The sequence below is a fragment of the Magallana gigas genome, chromosome 5, assembly GCF_963853765.1.
Source record: "Magallana gigas chromosome 5, xbMagGiga1.1, whole genome shotgun sequence".
Taxonomy (NCBI): Eukaryota; Metazoa; Mollusca; class Bivalvia; order Ostreida; family Ostreidae; genus Magallana; species Magallana gigas.
The window spans coordinates 35,290,355-35,308,151 of record NC_088857.1 but is presented as its reverse complement, the minus strand read 5'-3'; the positions used below and the strand labels follow the sequence as shown (position 1 = coordinate 35,308,151).

The following is a 17,797-nucleotide window of genomic DNA, read 5'->3' as shown; positions in this document are numbered from 1 at the left end:
AGTACAAAGGATATCAGCAGGGACATATTTAAATTTCTCCCGATTTTGGTTCAAAAGTGATTTATATGTAACTTTCAAATAAACAAATTTACATTGTATGTCATATTATAGAAATAATTTGGGTTTTTTTGCAGTCAATTGGTCCTTGCTTCATGGACACCACACCCCCAGAATTCACTGGACCAATCAGTGTTGCCCATACAAATGGATTCCTTGTTGCATCATGGGATGGTGGGGCTTTTGCAGATGCCCAGGAACCGTACAAATTAGATCTGAAGTTTGCAATAGGTATTTGTTATTTTTTTCTTAGAGGTATAATTCAACGTAATATTGAATTTCATGGCACAGTAATATGCTTGGTATAAAAGAAAAAAAGAATATTCAAATCTTCTTTAAAGTTGGTAGAATACAACCAGTAATATGATACCAGATGAATATTGTAAATAAGTTTATAAACCATGGATATAGTTATTCTTTTTTTTTTTTTAAAGTTATTGTATTAGATATGTTTAAAAAAATGTTTTTTTTTACATATATTACATGATTGTGTATACTTTTTATGCATTATGCTAAAATATAAACCCTTTTTTCCATTAACAGGTCATTCCCCTGGTCACACAGATGTACAGAGCTACACCCCCCTACAGAGTGGTGGATCCTGTGTGGTGGGGGATCATCCCACCTGTACAGCCATCACTATTACTGACACGGAGTGGCGACTCCACGGCCATCAGATGTATTATGTAACCATCAAGGCAGAGAACTCGGCAGGCCTGTCCACCTTCGCTGTGTCGGAGCCTTACATTCATGATGTACAGCTGGCTTCTGAGGGACTCGTGTTTGACATCGAGGCAACTGTGAGTATGTCATAAAAAGCCAATTTTAATATTAACCAGGACACTGTCAATATTCAGTGAATATTACAAGAGTTGAACACAATACCTTCAAGGTGTTATCTGAAGTTTAATTAAGCTCTGCCTTATTTATCAAAGCAATATTTTTAAACATGCCTTATGTTTATGTCAGTGTTTGCATGTGTATATCTCGAAGTACAGGTATTTTTATGATTTAAAAATACATTTTAAGTTTTGTACATTTATTATCAAGATATTTCTTTGGGACTTTGTTTGATAGTTTTTGTCAGACTCCTTCTGTACAAACTTTTATTTAAACTTCGATCTCCATACTAATTTAATATACCGGTATATATTTTTTAGACACTGAATCAACTTGCCTTTCCTGTAAGTGTTCTTTTTATCTTATCTACACAGTGTCATATTTTGGATTTTTGAATTTGATGAGAAAATAGTTCACGAATGTGTATAATATAAACTTCATGTAGAACATGGAGGATGTGGATTTTATCACAATAAAGGATAGTCTCACAGCACACTGGGAGGGGTTCTCCCACCCCCATCTGAATGTGACCTACAAGTTCCAGGCAGGAACCACCCCCGGTGGTGCAGATGTGGTGTCCCCTGTAGAGGTGGGGACACTGGACTTGTACTCTGCAGCGGGTCTTAGTTTGGAAACATTCAAGGTACTTTAATTTTGTATGAAATTCAACAGTGATTGGTTAACTCTTTAGTAATTTTCTTTTTCAAAAAATCAAATAAGTATGTTAGATTCAAAGATGTTCCATTTTGAATAATCTCATTCAGCAAATTTCCACATATGAAGAAGAGATCTGTTTAGGCATCATATTAAAATCATCAAAAGGATGAGAAGCAATTATCTACAGAATTGCCTTACAGGCACTGGTAAATGTTCATGTGATCTCCTTTCTTTACAGACTTACTATGTAACAGTAACAGCAGTGACCTTGGCAGGAAGTGTGACCTTAACCTCTGATGGGGTCACAGTGGTACAGGACGGAGCTGTGTTGTCAGGTATCACTGTACAGGACGGGGAACCCTGCAACACGACAGGTATGTCCAAAGTGTACACATACACGGTTGTTATGTACATGTGTTATTTACATATTCATGTATGTGTACATAGGTTTGAGGGAATACAAAATCATGTACTTTCATATACATTTTCTGCTTTTTGTCTTATCACGACAGGTATATTTTCATGTATATGTACACAGGTGTTAAATGGGATACTTGTTACTTATTCTATCTTATACCGACACATAAAGCTTCCATGGAATCCTGCTGTTAAACTGAATGGAGCATATATAGATGTTGAACATGATTTGTTATCGTATTCGTTTTGAACTCTTGTAATATTGTTTTTTGCAGTTGATGATGGGACCCGTTTTAAACACCATTTTGAGGTAAGTGTATCAGATTTCTGTAATCTGTTGAAATTAAACATTATACTGTAAAAGTGGTAATAATATTTATGTGTGGGTGAAATTAGCACTAGTTATGCGGTAAGCTTAAAAGCGCAGAAAATACCTCGGCATGTATGGTAAAAAAATAAAACTTTGGTAAATCCCCCATCCACGTATTTTGATATTACCCACTCGTATTGTTTGACTGAAGAAAACGTGTACTTAACCACCAGGGTAAAAACCACTTTTACAACATGAGACTAGAGAAAGCTTTCTAACAGAATTGACTTGTAGTTTGATTATACTTAAAGTATACTCATGCTGATACGACTGCTATTATTTATAGGACAACAGGATGAGATGCGGGGATGATATAGACTATCAGGCCTCCACAAATACACTGAAGACTTACTGGGAGGTTCCTAGTGATATGGATTATTACACTCCAGATACACACTTTGCTATAGAAGAAATGTCCCTTTCTGGAAGTAAGCATGTCATTTTATGTTTACGCATGTGCACATGAATATTGCATGTAGGGTAATTTATTATTTATGAATTAGAATTGTCTGCTATTTAAAAAATAATAAACACCTTTATTTCACATTAAAAAATTAAATATGTATATGTTTTTTGTAGTGTGGACCACATTAAGGGAGTATGAACATATTCGTGATCACAGTGAAGCCAAAGTTACAGATCTAGATTTAAAGCCAGGGAGAATGTATAGAGTGGCTGTCAAACTCTGCGCCATTACCACATGTTATGCTCCTCTGTACAGTGATGGTGTGTTGGTATTGGCCAACCCTCCCACCCAAGGGAAGATAACTGTGGAACATCAAAACACAACCCAGAGTGGAGGCTCTACAGAAAAGGTCTGGGAATAATAATTTAATAAAGCATATATCAAAACTTGACAGTTGTATAGATGGTCTGAAGTTATGGAGTCATGAATAAGAATTTGAAGACAATATGCAGAACATAAACCTAAAAGTATATATATAAATCTTATTAAAGTTGTTTGTTTTTCTTCAATTTTTCAGATTGCGGTGAACATGGATAAGTTCTATGACCCAGACATTGTAGATGAAGCAGAAAAGTATGCTGTGATAGATAAATATGAGTGGGCCATTACAGACAATGCCCACATTGGGAGAACTCACACAATCTGGATGGAGGTTACAGGGGTCACAGAGACTCTTGCTGGGAAAGGGGTAAGGTCACTGACCACACATACATGACATACATCTGTAATGTCATTTATCTTTAAGTTTGAACTATCAGTTTAAAGGGGCATGGTCACGATTTTGGTCAAATTTTATTTTTCTGTTTTTATTATTTGCAATGCTTTAGAAATGCATTTCTAATGATCAAATGAAATTTGGGTGCCAGTCGTTGAGTTTTAAGCAAGATACAGGGCTTACAATTCTTTGTCATGTACCGGTAAACAAGGCTCGTGCCCTGTTTTTGTTTACATAGGTTCAATATACCAGTAAAAAATCTTTTTAAAGCTGGTTTGTCTATCTAATTATTCATTTTAAACATAAATAAACAGTTCCTAACGATTAACACATTCATTTAAGGTCTAAAACTGGAAATTTCACTTCAACATTCAAAATGTAAATGAACGCTTTGTTTACATAGCGAAGAACGGTAAGCTCTGTAACTCGCTTATGACTCATCAAATGCCACTCAAATTTAGGTTGCCTATTTAAAAAGGCCTTACTGAAGCATTGTAAACATTAAAATCGAAAAAATGATTTTTGACCAAAATCGTGACCATGCCCCTTTAATGAATTTTGGAAGTAGCTACATTGTACATAAAGTAGAAAAGTATATTTTTTAATTCCATAGATTGTTAAAATTCACTTAATGACTGTGCATTGTATTTAATAAAAAATAGATGCAATTTGATGTGGAACTGGAAGGGGAGTTTGACTTCTCCAAATGCCGGCGGTTGGCTGTTCGTGGATACAACAAGGCCAAGCTGTTTTCGTCAGTGTCTGTGGACATCAAGGACTGTAAAGCATTTGATCCCATTCTGATCAAGTCTAAACATGTACTGGATGCTGTGGGCAAACCAGATGGAGACAGAGGTTACACATTTTGTCTGTTACATGTGATAAAATGATCTCTACCTATACCAATTAACTGATGTGTATTTCCAAAGTCATTACTGAAAAGTCCATCAATCCTATATCATCACTCTCATTGTTTTGGATGGGGTAAATTTTTGTTTTTTTTGAAAAAGTTATTCTTATGAAAAGTACAAAATATCATTATTTGACTTCAGATGGGTATGGACTACCAGTTTATCTGGAGAAGAATGCTCGCTGGGAAGAACCAGACAAAGATTACACGCCCAACAAGAACTACCTGTCAGCCGTGTGGCCACAGCTGAGATACCGTGCCTACGTGGTGGCTGTACTGAACGCCAGAAGCATGGACTCCACCACCTACTATCAACAGACCAACTCCTTGTCTCTGCCTGATCCTTGTAGCCACCCAGACGCCATTAAATGTACTACAGTGGAAGGCAAGTTTATGTTCTGTAAATAAAGTAGATTATTTTTACCTTAAAGACACTATAAAATAAGAAAATGGACAAAGATTTGAAATTGCATAATATTTATAGAAAAATATTTTGATGATCCTAAATGAAATTACCTTGATCTTCAGAGAGAGAGAGAGAGAGAGAGAGAGAGAGAGAGAGAGAGGAGAGAGAGAGAGAGACTCATAACATGGTTTGTTTTTAGGACACGAATTTGTGAACTTCAAATTTGAGCCTGGGGAGTTGATCCATGGTCAGAGATACAAAATCTGCATCCACACAGAGTACACAGAGATCAAGTTTGAGGAGTGGACACAAGTCTTACCTGAACTGAACACCTGTACTGATGGAGTGGTGGTCGATCTTACCTCCCCTACCCCAGGGAAGGTGTGGATCGGCAATGTTGAAGGGACAGGGTATCAGGTTAGTTGCCAAGGAATTTGAATAAGTCTTAGGACAGGTGTATGTATATGTAGAAACTGTTTCAAAAAATTGAAATCTAAAATTTATTAATGAATAGACTAGTATCAAATAAGATTCTGAGATTTTGTATTTTTTTTTTATACCAGGTACCATATGTGGGAAAAATAGTATATCAAATGAAAACACTCTCATACATTCATACATGGGGAAAAAATCCAAGATACTTTTAATAACTGATTTGACATTCACTTTGCTTTACAGACATCCACAACAGATATGTACGTCAACTGGGAAACATTTTTAGATGTAGAGTCACTGACTGTCATATCACACTCTTCAGGCATTCAGGACTATCAACTTGGCATAGGTAGAGTGTCTAAAGATTTCAAACCACACAAGAATATTTCTGTCATTTAAGATATAATATTTGTGGGGTACTTGTGTTGAGTCATAATGATGCTCTAATTGAGAAACTGAAACCTAGTAGGGCACTAATGAGGAATCAAAATCCTCATGGTATATCCTTGGCAAAAAGAATAATAAATCATGCACCAATGGGTAAGCATAGTGCTACTTGTGCACCAATGAACAAACAGAATTTTAATGTTGCACCAATGGACAAAGAGAATGCTAGTGGTGCACCAATATTGGATAACAGAATTATTGTGTTGCACCAGTTATGTGCTATATAGTAAACATTGTGTCCTGGTTAGATTGTACTGAATTTCCCTGTACACTTATTTGTTTTGTAGGAACCAGTGTGGGAGGAAATGATGTGGTGGCTTTCCACAGTGTTGGGGTGGTGAACCATGCGGTGCTACATGGTCTATTTCTACAAAGTGGACACACATATTATGCCACGATTAAAGGTATGCTAATTCACTGTTATCATGTATCTGTATAATTCTAAATAATTTTTGTGGCTTTTAAAAATTGTAACCATCACTGTATTTAACTGTATGTTTTGCTATTGTGTCAGTTCTGTTTTTGGTAAATTAAAATGCTTGGTCTGGTTTTTTGGCTGTAATAGTTTCAACTTTCTATACATGTATTTGCAAAATGTTTCTAATTTTTCTATTGTCTATTTCAATTTTTTTTTATTTTTGAAATATTTTTACAATGACTTTTGCATATCTGAAGCTTTAAAATAGTTTCACTGTATGATAGCTTTTTTATAACTATGTTCTGTTTTAAAGCTATGGATTATGCTGGGAGAACAACCATTGTAACCTCTGACCCTGTTGTCGTGGATACAACTCCTCCAAGGAAGTCTGATGACCCCATTACAATATCAGGAAGACATATTGTCTCCAACTCCGAAATAGAGGCTTGGTAAGGAAAACTGGGCTGATGATATTTTCCTTTTACAATTTGTTCATTGTTGTTGATTTAGTACTTTACAATCACTGTCAGAAACTCTCAGTTGATCTCGCTTACATGTATATACCCTGTAAGATATGAGATTAAGTGGAGGTTTCCAACAGCGGACCGTATACAGAGATCGTAGTTGTTTTGATACAGCTGGAAGAAGGTGTTTGTAGACCCAGAGAGCACTGTGGACTATTACATGTGGTCCATTGGTTCACAGCCCGGGTATGATGACATCATGGAGTTTACACGGGAAGAGACAGAATGTGGAGAAAACAGCAAGCTCAATCCACTGGATCTGAAAGAGGGCCATTCCTACTACATTTCTGTCAAGGTACTAAAGACAGGCAATAGAGTTCAAAGTTATAGGGGTTATTCCAATAATTATCTTTGAAGAAAATTGTCATAAAATTAAATGGCAACATTTTCAGGATGGTCCTTAAAATAACATTGCATACACTGTAGTTTGAAATATTTGCCTGTGAACCTCTTTGTTTAGATGGTTATTTTGCAGTATTATGCATGTTTCATTATACATGGATGTGTAAAGTAAAGCATGTCCATGTTCAGTAAAGAAGTAGACATCATTTTTTATTACTTTGTTTAGGCAATAAATAAGGCAGGACTGATGTCATTAGCCACCTCCTGGGCCTACATTGTTGACCTTTCACCTCCAATAGCTGGCCATATCTATGACGGGGTGCCAGGCTCTGAACTAGCAGATATTGATTTCCAGACAGACATGTCTGCCTTAAATGTGTACTGGGAGGGATTCCATGACCCCCATTCTGCCATTAAAGAGTACTACATCAGCGTTGGTACGTGTCAGTCTTGTGATGATGTCATCGGTAGACAAGGTATCGGGATTGTCAGCTCCTTCAAGCTGGATCATGTCCACTTTGGTGTGGGACTGACATATTACACCTCACTGACCGCATGTAACACTGCTGACTACTGCACCACTGTGATGACTGATGGAGTGATGATGGACAACAGTCCCCCCAGTGTGGGGCTGGTGATGGATGGAACCAGGGAGCACGATACAGAGTACCAGTCCATCAGGTAATGACCAGTCTGTCAGGTAAACAGTCCATATCCAGTTCATCACCTTATGGCCAGTTTATCAGCCGTAGGTAAAGACTAGTCCATCAGGTAATTACCAATCTTTCAGGAAATAATCAGTTAAACTGGTTACTTGTCCATCAGGTAATACCCAGTTTATCGAGTAATGGCCAGACCATAAAATCATTCCATGAGGTAATGTCCAGTCTGTGAAATGTACCAGAAAATAAGGATATTATTTCAACTTAGTCTTATAAAGTACCATCCTTCAATGTTTATCCTAGCATTTTCTCCTGTTACCAGTAATTTGACAATGGTTTATAAATTCTTGAATTGTTTTCTGAAATCAACTTTGTATTTTACAGGACATACTTTGGAGCCAAGTGGCACGGCTTTGTAGACCCCCAGTCTGGTCTTGACCACTATGTCTGGTGGGCAGGGACCACTGTGGGAGGAGATGATATCCTCTCCCCCCAGAAACTCCACCTGACCACCACTGCTGCTGTGTTCAACTTGTCCCCAGAACTGCCTGTTGGAAAGCGAGTCTATGTTACTGTCAGGGCTTATAACAATGCTGGTCAGTAAAGGTTTTGTACTCTACTTGACAACATATGACTCTGTTAATGATGAATGACTCATTTTTTAACAAATGATAATTGAATTTTCAAAATTCTTATTTCAGGGTTGTATACAGACTCCACTTCCAATGGCTTCCTGATTGACACAACTGCTCCCGTCATATCTAGTGGTCCTCAGTTTGCCTCGTCCTTCAGTCTCGTACCAGGTACACAGTTCTACAGGACACTGATGAAGGTGGAATGGTCAGTGAATGATGCTGAATCACACATTGAGAGACAGTATCTCTCCATTAAGTCTCACATGGGTGGAGAGTTTGATTTGGCATCTACAAAGGTAAAGCTTTTTCAAGTAGATATTTGTGGAATCTTTGCAATTTATTTTAAACTCAGGTGACCTATTGCTATCCGTTTTCGTCTGTTGTCGTGCGACGTGCATCGTGCGTTAACAATTTTACATTTTTAACTTCTTTTTAAAAACTACAAGGCTAATTGTTATCAATTTTTGGTGTGAGGCATATCTATGGTAAGAGGAATCATAATTGTGAAATTCATGGCTCTACAACCCCTGGGGCGCCACAGGTGGGGCCAGATATGCAAAAAAAACCCAAATTTTCAAAAATCTTCTTCTCTACTCCCACACATGTGAGGAAAAAACTGGTTGCATAGTTATGATGTCAATGAAGCCCTCTACCAAAATTGTGAAATTCATGACCCCTGGGTTAGGGGTTCAGGCTCTAGGGTGGGGCAAATATGGCCATATATTAAAAATGTTTTAAATCTTAAAAAATTTTCCTCTCTACTCTCATACATATTTGTTAAAAACTAAATGCATGATTATGATGTCCATGAGGCCCTCTACCAAAATTGTGAAATTCATGACCCCTGGGTCAGGGGTTCAGGCTCTAGGGTGGGGCCAATATGGCCATATAGTAAAAATGTATTAAATCGTAGAAAATCTTTTTCTCTACTCCCATATATATTTGTTAAAAACTAAATGCCTGGTTATAATGTCCATGAAGCCCTCTACCAAAATTGTGAAATTCATGATTATTAGGGGTTCAGGCTCTAGGGTGGGGCCAATCTGGCCATATAGTAAAAATGTATTAAATCATAAAAAATCTTCTTCTCTACTCCCACACATGTGGGCAAAATACTGGATACATGGTTATGATGTCCACTTACTCCTCTACCTAAATTGTGAAATTTATGGCCCCTGGGTTAGGGATTCAGGATATTGGGGGGGGGGGGGGGGGGGGAGGGGGCAATATTGCAATAAAGTGTTAATGCATATAATGTTTAAAAATTTTCTTCTCAATTCTAACACATCTGTTTAAAAAACTGACTTATAATTATGTTTACCAGGAAGTCTTCTGCTGAAATTTTAATTTTCATGTCCCCTGCAGTATGGGTTTTGACTCTAGGGCAGGGCCAAAATGGATGTATAGGACTGGTGTTAATGCATAGAATGAAACCTAATTAAATGCATATATGAGACTCCTCGACAAGTTTGTTTATGGGTTATACATATATCCTACTCATGTGACCGTTAAGGCCAATTGGCCTCCGGTTGTTAAGGTACCTTGTGACTTTCTCTTGATTTAAAAGCTTGAGTTTTTTTTCCCGTTACATTGAAATCCTTTACAGGTAAATGGAATAGCCAGGGATTTCATCTTGACTGGTTTGAAGTTACATGATGGTGTGACTTATTATGTTAACCTTATCTCCTGTAATGGTGCTCAGATCTGCACTACTGCTACAACCAGTGGTATAATGGTAGATACCACTCCACCATCCAGAGGTTAGAGAATTTTATCTTGTCATGATAAAATTGATCATCACTTTTTCACATAGCAAAATATTTGTAAACAGTGCCTCTATGTATGTTTTATGTGTTGAACAGGAATGTTTGCGGTGAGAACAGACCACGCTGCCAACTTGAGCCGACACAGTGACGCCTGGATGACGTGGGAGAAGACAGCCGTCAATCTGGCCTGGTTAGGATTCGTTGATCTTCACTCTCTGATCTCCCACTACTACATCAATGTGGGCTCAACCTTCATGGGCAGTGACCTCAATGAGGTACTTTATATATTGAGACTTTGATACACTTCACCCACTACTACATCAATGTGGGCTCAACTTTCATGTGCAGTGACATCAATGAGGTACTCTATATATAGAGACTTTGATACACTTCTCCTTCTGCCACATCAGTGTGGGCTCAACCTTCATGGGCAGTGACCTCAATGAGGTACTTTATATATTGAGACTTTGATACAGTTCTCCCACTATTACATCAATGTGGGCTCAATCAACCTTCAAGGGCAGTGACCTTAATGAGGTACTATATATATTGAGACTGATACATTTCTCTTACTGCTACATCAATGTGGGCTCAACCTTCATGGGCACTGACCTCAATGAGGTGTTGATTTAATAAAGATATTGATACTTTGGAATATCAGTGGTATTTAGTACTTTGATATATTGTTTCTTGATTAAGAGGTTGTGGTAGTACGTGTTCTTATTTAGCAGTTCATAGTTCTTGATTCTGGATTTAAAAAATTACATAATGTACCAAATACATGTAGTACAAAATTATATGCATTTATAGCATCTATATCGAGCAAATTCTCTGTAGCTTGTCAAAAAGAACAATAGAATTTTTTCTATATGTTGTTGTGCCAAAAAGCAGTCTAAATTGCCATTTTTTGGACATTTGATAGAATTAAGACAAGTTTTTGTATACCTCTTTATTATAACATCAGGAGCCAGGTACACCTGCTCGAGTAGAATACACAAAATCTGGTGAGGATAAGTATGATGAGGGGATTGTACAGACAGCTAAGGTGAAGACCAGTAACTATGATGCCAACCAGAAGTTTGTATACATCACCATGTGGGCAGTTAACAAGGTAAAATGTTTATGACATGGTATCTAAATTTGTATACTTACGTACTTTATAAATCATTAAAGTTCTTAAAAATTATTTTCTTTAAATAAACTGTTAGCAATTTCATTTCAATTAAATTTCAACAATTTCAGTGCACTTTATTTCTCAAAAATTACAATCAACATGGTTTATTAGTTTTATGCTTTGATCTTTCTCCATTGGATCAGAAATGAAATGTTGAGAGAATGAAGTACATGTACCTGTATTTTCAGGATTTATTTTATCTTGAATGAACACATTGTTTGTTTTTCACACAAACCTCTAGGATTTGACAATAAGGCTAAAAATATTCAATGATTTGTTTCTCAGACACTGACACATTGTCTCAAATACTGTTGCATTGTTAATGGTATTGCCATTTAAAGAGAATAAGCTAATTGTTCAAATTTAATTGCTAAAAGAAAAGAGTTATTTCCTATTTCATAAAAGTAGTGAAATAATGAATACAGCAGCATTTCAAACAATGATGTGGTGCCTGAAAAACAACTTTTTTAAGCCTTTTTCCAAACTTTTATGAAAACATTCAATTTATATCTATTTTTAGAGTTCATTGATAGGGATCAATAATTAATCTGGCATTTTTATTATTTCATTATTTCCAGGTGGGGTTGGAAAGTGCCATAATTCACTTTCAGTTTGAGAAAATTCCAGGTGGTGACCTGTCCTTGACCAGGCGATGTGTGGCCTTCACCTGTGAAGGTCATTGTGTGTGTGCACCGCAGGACAAATTGTGTCATCCCTCAGGAACCGCTTGTCAGAATGTTTCATCTAGTAGTCAGTTATTTCTCCTGTTTTGTATTTAAATTTGTACCTTCTTCTTCTCAAAAATCTCTCCTTTTCCAGCCAGGACATGGTCCCGTATAGTCAGTAGTCATTTCATTAGTTTTCTTGTCAGGAATTGTCCTCTAAAAGTCTGTAGAACTCCTTGGTTTTAGTCAAGACCTATCCTCTAATAATCAGTAGTCTTACTTACTTTAGTCTAGCTCATATAGCCAGTATAGTTGAACTTGGTGGGCTATTATCTAGTTGTAATGTCTCTCTTATTTTCTAGTCAGAAAGCAGCTTTGCAAGCCCTGCTCTAATTCTGTTTAAATTTTAATGTTAAATAATGTAATGATACTTGACATATTAATAAATATTGCCCTGACATTTTAAAATAAAACTGGGTGCATAGAGCTACTTATTTGCATCATCATAAAAAAATCAACGTTTGTTATAAGTTATTGAGGCATGTAACTACATGTAATACTTTTTTACAGATCAGAACAACATATTACAAGTGTATGATGTAGCAGGAAGTGGGACAGAGGATGTAGACTACACTCCATCCAATGTGGTGCTACAGGGACGCTGGGCTATAGTCAACAACTTTGGAGATGCTCCAGATTGGTATGTTGTCAAAGAACTCTCAGTGTGTTATACTGTTTACCTATATAAGGTGATGGTTTATAATGTCTACTGGTCTCCCTATCTTATCTAGAGAGAAAAAAAGCCTACATGTATAATCATGCAAGAGACTTTAACATTAACTTTATTGTTGGCTTAAACTTCTACCATAACAATATATTCTTGAGAGCAAGATTTGGGAAGAAAGGGAAAAAATGTATTTAGTAAAGCAAGATTACTACAGTATTTGTTTTCTGCATTATTGTACATGTAAGTGTACTATATGTAATGACTCGCCAACTCTATTTATGACATACACAAGTATTACCTTTTGAAGAACAGGTCTTCTCCATACAACTTTCCTTGTATGCCTAGCAATGATCAATCAGATTGGATATGAAATACCGGTAAGCATTTTTAATGCGAATAAAGATAAAATGTAGATAATTGAATCTTTCATTTTCATCTCAGGTACCAGTGGAGTGTGGGGTACACTGAAAAACCCTCCCCAGAGGGTGTCTTTAATCAGGCCACAGAGAGGATCTGGCATGATGCGGGACAGAATTTGAAGCAAATCTTCCAGACTGAACAAGGTATACACATATACAAGGCCTATCATTACATTGCAGATCAAAGCACTGACAATGCAATGTTGGTTTTTTAATTTTTTTTCAAAATTGCATGTATTCACTTGGTATGCTGTGAAAGTGTTCTTTTACGCTAAATGATAAAATATTGTAGAATGATAAAAAATACAACTTGTGGTTTGCAAATTTTATTAAATGCAATTCATTACATCTAAATGTGTATAAATTGTGTTGCAGGGGTTTACTTGAAGGAGACAGTCAAATATTCCTTTTTTGTAAAAGTTTGGTATGATGAAAACACCTTTGCAATTTTTAAATCGGATGGTGTGACTATTGCAACTCAGAGACCTTTTGTCACAAACATATTAGGCAGTGCTGTAAGTAATAAAATAAACTTCTGAATATTATTAAAATTATGTTTGGGTCATTTGCAAATTAAAAAATGGCGTGTAAATAACTATTGAGTTAGACTATTGCTTCAATTTGTTTTACAATTCTTTTTCCTTTAAAATGGGAAAATTATTAAACTATAAATGAAATTACTGTTGCATGTATTACTTTTTTGCAGGTGAGAGAAAAAATGTTAGGAAGCAGTTTTGTAGATCAAGACTTTATGAAAGGAGGCTATCCCTTCAGTGTTGAATGGAAGAACAAATTTCTGGATGCTGAGAATGCAATCAAAACTTTCCATCTGTACATCAGCACATATCCGGGAGGTATGCATTCATTATACATGTATTCTGTCCATATACAGTCAATTCCCATGAAAATAACATGAAATTTATGTGAGTGCTCTTAACATGATTTTCACATGCCTATGAATACAATAACTGCAGTTTAAAGCTTGTAACCTCTGAAATCGAGAAAAACTTTGCCTTTTAAGTGATACTTGTGTCTTCATAAAGATATGTCACATTGAACAAGTATTTAATTGCATGATAGGACATGACATCATGGACATTGGAGAGGACCTTCCAGGGACACAGACCTCATTTGATGTGATGAGGTCCTCTGTCCTCCTGCCAGGAATCACCTACTATAGTAATGTTCTAGCTTACGGATTCTCTGATATCCATCACACAGAGTCATCCGACGGATTCAAGCCAGACAAATACAAGCCTGTGGAGGGAATAGTGTTTGATGGAATAGGTATGGAGGCTGTTCAGTTTTAAAACAGACTGAAATATGAAAAGTTTTCTTATTATTGCAAAAAAAACCAAACAATTCTGTGACAATTGATGATTACTTCTGGTAATTGTTTATTTTAATTTAACATTGCAAAATTTACTGTCATATTTAGGCTTGCATGACTGGGAGTTCCAGAATAAGTCAGACATTGTAGCGGCTCACTGGCACGGGTTTTCAGACGTTGGGTCGGGGGTCAGAGTCTACTATTGGTGTGTTGGATCCACCCCTCAAGTCACAAGAAAGCATGCTGATGTGGAATGTGGACATGTTGGGTGGGAGGCAGTAGGGCTACACACCTCAGTCTCCAGAACTCTGACCCCTCCCCTCAACCACAGTAAGTCATAGATATTACACCATTTGTGTCAGTGACATTGTTGTAAAGCAAAGTGTTTCATTTCTATCAGACTGACTCATGCACTACTGCAACTGTGTAAAATAGGAAATGTATTTTGTATTCAGTATCGCTGCTTCAGTTGTATTCTAGTATTTGAAGTGAATTGTTTTCCTTCTCTTTTAGGTAACACCTACTACAACAAGGTGTATGCCGTGGACAATGTTGGCTACAAGTCCACTGTGGTTGTCTCTGATGGAGTCACTATAGATACCACTCCCCCAGAACCACAGTATCTCTTCCACATAGGGAGCAACATTTTAAACAATCCATCTTTTGAGACATCCCCTAATGTGTTGCAGTCGGGTGATGTGAATGCCACCAACATTTGTAATGTGAGTGTGGACTATCAGCCGAGCGGCTGGAACTTGTCCAGTGGAGGGTGTGCTGCAGTGGTTTCCTCCAACAAGAATTTGGCCAGGGATGGGCTCTCCTTCTTGTTTGTCAGGGGTAGTGTGAGTCAGATTCTGAGTGGTCTGATGGTGGGAGGGTTGTACCGAGTCAGTTTTTTCTCCAGTCACCTGTCCATCAGCAGTTCTACACAGTCCAACAAGGAAGGCTTTATTCAAGTAGACAACAAAAAGCATGTGTTCCTGATCTACACCAAGGCCTACAGAGGAGATGGGGGACAGTCTACAGCCAGGGAGGAGATTTCTTGGCACAAACACACCTTCTACTTTGTGGCCAGGGAAGGGTCTGCCGTGTTTGAACTGGGCAGTGTGGATGACAGAACTGGGATCTATGTGGATAATGCAGTGGTGGACCATGTGGAGAGGGATCAGAACAACGGAACGAGTGGATTACATGTACAGGCCCATGTGGTGTACCTCCATGAGTGGGGATCAGTTCATGGATCCTGGAGCTTTATTGAGGATGTCAGTTCCATCACAGAGTACCTGTGGGCAATTGGTAAGTAATCGCAATTCATCGAGGAATTTTATCACTAGTAATGCAAAATATATTTTTGTCATTACGTGTAATGTAAGTGGTACCTTTGTACTTTAAAAAAGACTGATAAGTCATAACTTTTTGTATGAAATAAATTGAATGCTCCATCGCTGAATTTCAGGATACACCAGAGGAGGGACACAGTTGCAAAATTTCCAGAGTGTAGGATTGTCAAACTTTGCATACAATGCCATGGTATCCTTGACCCATAATTCCTACATCTATGTCACAGCTATCGCCAAAAACTCTGCTGGTTTACAGGGCGTTTCCTACTCGGATAAAATTCTTGTGGATCTAACTCCACCGAATATTGAAGAAGTTTTAGATGGGGATTTCTTAGGTGATTTACTTTCTATCTATCTTACACTGCTAGCATTGAGATTTGTGTGTTGTGTAGTTATGCACATAATTTATAGGTGCCTTTTCATATTTTAAAATGACTTTCTTTATCTTTATGTTAACAAGTCCATGATACCAATATTGAAACTATTAATATATCGCAATATTAAACAATGTTTATTAGGATTGATTTTATTGAGTTTTGTTGATTACTTGTTTTGCAGGGATTTAAAAAAATCATTACCAATGAGTAAATATATCATGGATAAATGTTACCAAGTTCAAACAAATTTGGATCCCAATTTTATATGACATTTCTTCTCTAACAAAATCTCTTACTGAAGTGTTTTTATTAAGATCTATAACTTCCATGCATGATATTACAGGGGAGGATCTGGATTCATGGAAGGAGAGCACAGTTTATGTCAACTGGAAGGTCACTGATGATGAATCCGGTCTGGATTACTGTGAATGGGCAATAGGTAACTAGTTGAACACCTCAAATGTGATATATTGTAATAAATGTCTTCATGACTTTTTAGAAGAAGCAGACCAAGACTTGTATATTGTAACAGTTTTTTTTTTTTTTTTTTTTTGAAAATCTATAGGGTACCAGCCAAAAGGCACTGAAGTTCAGAGATTTGAGAGAATTACTATTAGTGATGGAAGAGCATATAAAGACTTTGATGCCAGCGTTCTCCAGGGGAAAACGGTGTACTCCACTATACAGTGTCAGAACAATGCTGGACTGATCTCTAGTTCATCGTCTGATGGTGTGATCATTTATGACCAGCCCCCATCCATGGCCTCGGCTGTCATCAGGACCCTACCCCTGTCACTGACCGAGTACCCAGCCCTGGATTATTATCAGAGCGTGACCAACAACCTGAAGATTGTGTGGAGCGGGGTGGAGGACAAAATCGGTGTGCAGCAGTACAAGGCAAGTTAAGACTCCACAGTTATGTGGTATCAATTAAACCATAAGATATACTGTACCTGTTAGTTATATCTCTGTGTTATACTTTCTGTATTTAAAATCATGACTTAATTAATTCTGAAATAGTTTCCCTACTTTTAGCCTACTGTGACAAGTCATTAAAACTAATCAAATTTCAATATAACACGAACTTGTTTACTAGCAACAAACTCTGTATCACCAACAAGTGAAGTCTTCTTTTGTGGTATAAAATACCTGAATACTGATTTTTCGGAGAAAAACAAGTTTATTATTCCCCTTTGACAGCAGTAAATAAATTGTCGTATTTGAAAATGTTGAATCTTTATTATCAATATTTTATAGCTTTCAGTTAGCAGTAACCAGTACAACCTGAATGGAGAAAGGCTGACATTTTCTGATGCCCAGGAGATCCTGTTTACCAACATAGGGAACCTCAAGCTAGGACAAGGGCAGATAAATGTGACCCTTCAGGCGATTAACAAACTACTGGAGCGTAGCTTGCCTCTACACTATAACCTTACTGTGGAGTCTGGCAACCCTGTCAAAGATGGTGTGTGCACATATTAAATTAGTAGAAGAAGATAATTTTTTAATTGAGATACAATGCATTTTGTCTTATTAGAATTAAAAACTCACCACTTACCAATTTATATTAACTTTAAAAAGTATTTCATGTATATGATATTGTCTAATGTAATTCAGTTGAACAGCTGGTTCATTACGTCCAAGGAAATATAGTATGCCTCAGATATGGATCAGTGATGTTTGTACTTTTAACAAGCA

General features: G+C 37.0%; 1 protein-coding gene across 1 annotated transcript in view; it reads left to right on the top strand.

Moving 5' to 3' along the window:
• LOC105338964 (uncharacterized) overlaps window positions 1–17,797 on the top strand; it is a 38,166-nt gene that overhangs the window by 19,637 nt on the left and 732 nt on the right. Inside the window, exons 19-52 of the mRNA XM_066085214.1 lie at window positions 135–288; window positions 601–857; window positions 1,218–1,241; window positions 1,343–1,540; window positions 1,793–1,928; window positions 2,247–2,281; window positions 2,628–2,769; window positions 2,921–3,156; window positions 3,325–3,495; window positions 4,185–4,377; window positions 4,575–4,817; window positions 5,038–5,255; window positions 5,517–5,622; window positions 6,008–6,124; window positions 6,452–6,587; window positions 6,777–6,957; window positions 7,231–7,685; window positions 8,051–8,262; window positions 8,368–8,597; window positions 9,908–10,061; window positions 10,164–10,342; window positions 11,032–11,178; window positions 11,820–11,991; window positions 12,477–12,606; window positions 13,075–13,196; window positions 13,428–13,567; window positions 13,759–13,906; window positions 14,133–14,339; window positions 14,491–14,712; window positions 14,896–15,678; window positions 15,839–16,057; window positions 16,443–16,538; window positions 16,665–16,996; window positions 17,357–17,564. Coding sequence (XP_065941286.1) covers window positions 135–288; window positions 601–857; window positions 1,218–1,241; window positions 1,343–1,540; window positions 1,793–1,928; window positions 2,247–2,281; window positions 2,628–2,769; window positions 2,921–3,156; window positions 3,325–3,495; window positions 4,185–4,377; window positions 4,575–4,817; window positions 5,038–5,255; window positions 5,517–5,622; window positions 6,008–6,124; window positions 6,452–6,587; window positions 6,777–6,957; window positions 7,231–7,685; window positions 8,051–8,262; window positions 8,368–8,597; window positions 9,908–10,061; window positions 10,164–10,342; window positions 11,032–11,178; window positions 11,820–11,991; window positions 12,477–12,606; window positions 13,075–13,196; window positions 13,428–13,567; window positions 13,759–13,906; window positions 14,133–14,339; window positions 14,491–14,712; window positions 14,896–15,678; window positions 15,839–16,057; window positions 16,443–16,538; window positions 16,665–16,996; window positions 17,357–17,564 — 6,703 coding nt within the window. The remainder of the gene's footprint in view (window positions 1–134; window positions 289–600; window positions 858–1,217; window positions 1,242–1,342; window positions 1,541–1,792; window positions 1,929–2,246; window positions 2,282–2,627; window positions 2,770–2,920; window positions 3,157–3,324; window positions 3,496–4,184; window positions 4,378–4,574; window positions 4,818–5,037; window positions 5,256–5,516; window positions 5,623–6,007; window positions 6,125–6,451; window positions 6,588–6,776; window positions 6,958–7,230; window positions 7,686–8,050; window positions 8,263–8,367; window positions 8,598–9,907; window positions 10,062–10,163; window positions 10,343–11,031; window positions 11,179–11,819; window positions 11,992–12,476; window positions 12,607–13,074; window positions 13,197–13,427; window positions 13,568–13,758; window positions 13,907–14,132; window positions 14,340–14,490; window positions 14,713–14,895; window positions 15,679–15,838; window positions 16,058–16,442; window positions 16,539–16,664; window positions 16,997–17,356; window positions 17,565–17,797) is intronic.